This window comes from Nanorana parkeri, unplaced genomic scaffold (genome assembly GCF_000935625.1).
Source record: "Nanorana parkeri isolate BGI_ZX_2015 unplaced genomic scaffold, ASM93562v1 scaffold1859, whole genome shotgun sequence".
Classification (NCBI taxonomy): Eukaryota; Metazoa; Chordata; class Amphibia; order Anura; family Dicroglossidae; genus Nanorana; species Nanorana parkeri.
In genome coordinates this window covers 129,230-133,506 of record NW_017308127.1, presented here as the reverse complement: position 1 = coordinate 133,506, position 4,277 = coordinate 129,230, and the positions used below count along the sequence as shown (strand labels likewise).

General features: G+C 45.2%; 1 protein-coding gene across 1 annotated transcript; it reads left to right on the top strand.

Annotated features, from left to right (window-relative positions):
- LOC108799941 (olfactory receptor 6B1-like) lies at positions 1–1,450 on the top strand. The gene is made up of 2 exons (XM_018571887.1): positions 1–927; positions 1,424–1,450. The coding sequence occupies exons 1-2, from the start codon at positions 1–3 to the stop codon at positions 1,448–1,450; spliced, it is 954 nt and encodes a 317-aa protein (XP_018427389.1).
- Positions 1,451–4,277: the final 2,827 nt, after the last annotated feature.

Below are 4,277 nucleotides of genomic sequence, written 5' to 3'. Positions count from 1 at the left end.
ATGAAAACATTTCAAGGTAATAATATCTCAGTTTTCATTCTCGTTGGCTTTCCAACTCGTCCAGAGCTTCAGCCTGTACTGTTTACCATATTTCTTATAACTTACATTTTAACTGTAGCAGAACATGTGATCATCATTCTAACAGTCAAGGCTAATGTAAACCTCCATAAGCCAATGTACTATCTTATGTGTAGTTTATCTTTCTTGGAAATATGGTATGTCACAGTCACCGTTCCAAATCTACTGAACAACTTTCTTACACAAAATAATAAAATCTCTTTCATAGCTTGCATGGTACAGTTGTATATCTTTATATCCTTGGCCTGCACTGAATGTGTTTTGTTAGCAGTTATGGCCATTGACAGATGTATTGCTATTTGTTTCCCCTTACGTTATACAGTCATTATGAACCACACATTTTGTATTCAACTAGCTATTGGGTCTTGGGTGCTGGGTTTTTCTATTGCAATGGTCAAAGCATTTCTTATTTTTAGGCTTCACTTCTGTGGCCCGAATGTGATCAACCATTTCTTTTGTGACATTTCTCCAGTCCTGAATTTAGCTTGCACAGACATGTCTTTTACTGAGCTGATGGATTTCATACTTGCTATGGTGATCATCATGATTCCTCTAGTAGTGATCATCATCATATATATTTGTATTCTTTGGACAGTGCTAATAATACCAAACAACGTGGGACGCCAGAAGGCTTTCTCAACTTGTGCTTCTCATCTTACCATTGTCATAATATTTTATACAACCACGTTATTTATTTATGCAAGACCAAGAAAAGCGAATCCATTTAATAGGAATAAATTGGTAACCATTTTATATTCCATTTTGACCCCACTTATAAATCCAATAATTTACTGCCTGAGGAATAGAGAAGTACAACACGCAATAAGAAAATCAATTACTAAATACATTGTAATTAGATGTCTAAAAAACAAAAACGGAGTATTGCAGTATGCAATGATACCTTTCTTGTTGGACTAACATAATATTTAAAAGACAAGCTTTTAAGAGTTAACCTCTCTTCTTCAGGTGAGTAAGGTGTCAAAAATGTTGGACCTGGGAGTAAAGAATGCATCCTGATAACCAAAAAACATAACAAATAAACAGGATAACCAATAAACCCTAAACAGATCAGAGATATATGACATACATAAATATTATGAGGTTCTGACCCCAGAACAGTAACTTACACAGAATGGCACAGTACAATGCAATAAACCCAGCTGCAAACTTTGCCAGCATATATGTGACAAGAGTACAGCTAGTCACAATAAGAAAACCTACACCATTCAGGGATCATACTCGTGCATATCTGCTAAAGCAGTGGTTTTCAACTTGTGGGTCGTGACCCAAAAGTGGGTCGCAACCCACAGTTGAGGGGGTCCCCACATGCCTTGTGTTGCTCTAGGTAAGAGGCTCCTCAGCCGCCTCCTAGCGCAGCCTTGTCAGTTCTCCTAGATGGCGCTGCAGCAGCAGTGCCCAGAGAGGATCAGAGAGAGGGGAGCAGGCAGGAGTGAGGGGAGGTGAGTGCTTGATCACCACAGAGCCCGCACTGGGCACCACAGAGCCCACACTGGATGCCAACAGAGTGTCCCACTAGCCACCTGAGAGCCCACACAGATACTAGTATTGGTGCATCCCTACATTTTACGGTTGGGGTCACCACAACTTGGCAAATGTTACCAAGGGGTCCCGGCCCTAGAAAGGTTGAGAACCACTGTGCTAAAGTGATGTACATGATACAGTGAATAAACAAGGCTAAGGAGCGCTACTACCTTTTATAGGGGTGCAAACTGCTTTCAAATGGTATATTCTATGTAAGGAAAATTGGGGTGACTCACAATTAAGGTAGCGGCGGCAATATCCAAAGGTCACTTGTGCAGTGGCATCTGATGTCTTGTATCCTGGTCTGGAGGACCCAGTGTGAGGGGTGGTGGGCTGCAGGTCACGAGCCCAAGTCGGGTATTCCACATGCACACGTACTCAGCTGGCCAGGCTGAGACGCGGCGGTTGGAGGAGGGAGAAGAGCTGCAAATGGCTGGGGGTTAATTTGTGTCCTATAGCCTCGCTGTGTGTTGGGACAGAATGCCGGGGGAGATCGAGGTGCTGCGGGACCGATGAGAGCTTTGGAGGAAGTGAGAGCTCTCACCAGATTGGCGGCTACACGTTTCGAGGTATGCCCTCTCTATCAAGCCTCAGTATAACCTGATACAGTGTTTAGCATGTGACAAAGGTTGTTACATTGGGGAAACTGGCCTTAAGCTGCATCTCAGGATGAACCTGCACACAGGGGCAAATACCGCCGGTGCGGCCGCACTGGGGCCTGAGACTGTGGGGGGGGGGGGGCCCAATGAGGTCCGGTCCTGACACCCCCCATGGAATATGGGGCAGTGCAGGGTCCCGGTGTCAGAACACCAGGGCCCGCACTGCCGACTGGCGTCTCAGTAAGGGGACGGGTCCTCCTCTCCCGGCCGTGTCCCTTGTAACAGGCGGCAGGAGAGGAGAAGTGTGTGTGTCATACGCCCCGCCCCCTGCTGTGCACACACAGTCTGGCTCTGATCCTGCACTGGCTGGGTGAGTCCTAATCGGGGGGGAGGGGGATAAGGGAGGGGGCGAGGGTTGTGTGCTGTTATTTCATTTAATTAGAAAAGTGGATTATAATGGGGAACATTACACTGTAATGTTCCCTATTATAATCTATTTCTCAGATTAAATGTTTACAGACAGGCTTCTGTTCTATCAAAGTTTGTGACTACCTTAGAATTTTACCGTAATCCCGCCCAGTTTTTTGGTGGTGGAATGTGTGACCGCCAATAGGTCAAGCATTCCAACGCTTTCTCAACTGTTCCAGGGAAGATCGGCATTGCAGATGGTATGTGCAGGAGAACCAATCTGCCTTGGAACAGCTGATCGGTCCTGAAATGTCACTTCTATCCAACTTTGTGAGTGGGGTGGAATGTGAGATCGCAATCAGTCGGATAGAAGTGGCATTTCAGGACCGATCAGTTGTTCCAGGGCAGATCGGTTCTCCTGCACATCCGATCTGCGATGCCGATCTGCCCTGGAACAGCTGACAAAGTGTTGGAATTCTTCAACTATTGGCGGTCACACATTCCACCGCCAAAAAACTTGGCGGGATTACTTTAAAACGTGTGACCACGTGACCGGTCACACATTCTAACATAGTCACAAACTTTGATAGAACACCGCCATCAGGGGGGTATGGCCGGTACCCATGTGAGAGGTCTGGGAAACCTGGGGGGCCCCTTACATGGGTATCAGCTGTACCAGGGGCGGCATGGCAGAGGTGATAGGGGAGGGGGTGGAGGAGGTCGGGCCCCAGCAGCAGCAGGCAAGAAGAGTTGGGAGGAGGTTCAGGGAAATGGACCCGACGACCAGCCCACCTGGGACCCTGCAGAGCCCACCACAGAGAGTCTCAGGTGGGCTATGCAGGATCTATGGTGTGCTCTGCAGGGTCTCAGGTAAGTCCAGAGTCCAGCACGCTACTGCAACATTAGAGACCGCTGGGGGAGTGGTTGGGGGCCAGTGTGATCCGTTCTTTTTCATCTCGGGAGGGGGGCCCAAGATAAAATCTTGCACCAGGGCCCTTTGGTTATTAGGTGTGCCACTGCCTGCACAGGAGTTTGAACCACAAAGAAAACAAATATTGCACCCCAGTAAGGCATCACTTTTCCCAGAAGGATTACTCCATCCAAAACCTCAATAAAAAATTACTGAAAGGGAATTTTAAAAACTCTCATGAAAGGTAAACATTTGAGATGAAAATGAGTTTACATTTCAACACCATAAAGGAAGGACTTAATGTGGATTCTGGTTCTCTGACACACTACCAGAACTTTTTATGAATATACAGAACATCATAATATTCATATATGTCATATATCTCTGATCTGTTTAGGGTTTATTGGTTATCTATCCTATGTTTATTTCTTCTGTCTTTTGGTTATCAGGATGCATTCTTTACTCCCTGGTCCAACATTTATGACACCCTACTCCCCCCCAACAACATACTCTTTAAGTGGTAAACTCTGTCATGTTGATTAGTATTGCATCTGACCTGAAGAAGAGAGGTTAAGTCTCGAAAGCTTGTCTTTTAAATATTATGCTAGTCCAATAAGAAAGGTATCATTGCATACTGCAATACTCCATTTTTGTTTTTTATACATCTTGTCTACTGGACTAATACGGCTTACCCATTTACATTCTATATCTATATATATCTATATAGATCAATATATATA

What these genes read in the sequence shown, in the direction of transcription:
- LOC108799941 (XM_018571887.1), top strand. Translation starts at nt 1, where the DNA reads ATGAAAACATTTCAAGGTAATAATATCTCAGTTTTCATTCTCGTTGGC. An exon ending in AATCAATTACTAAATACATT is followed by an intron (nt 928 to 1,423) that starts GTAATTAGATGT and finishes GTGTTGCTCTAG; the next exon opens with GTAAGAGGCTCCTCAGCCGC.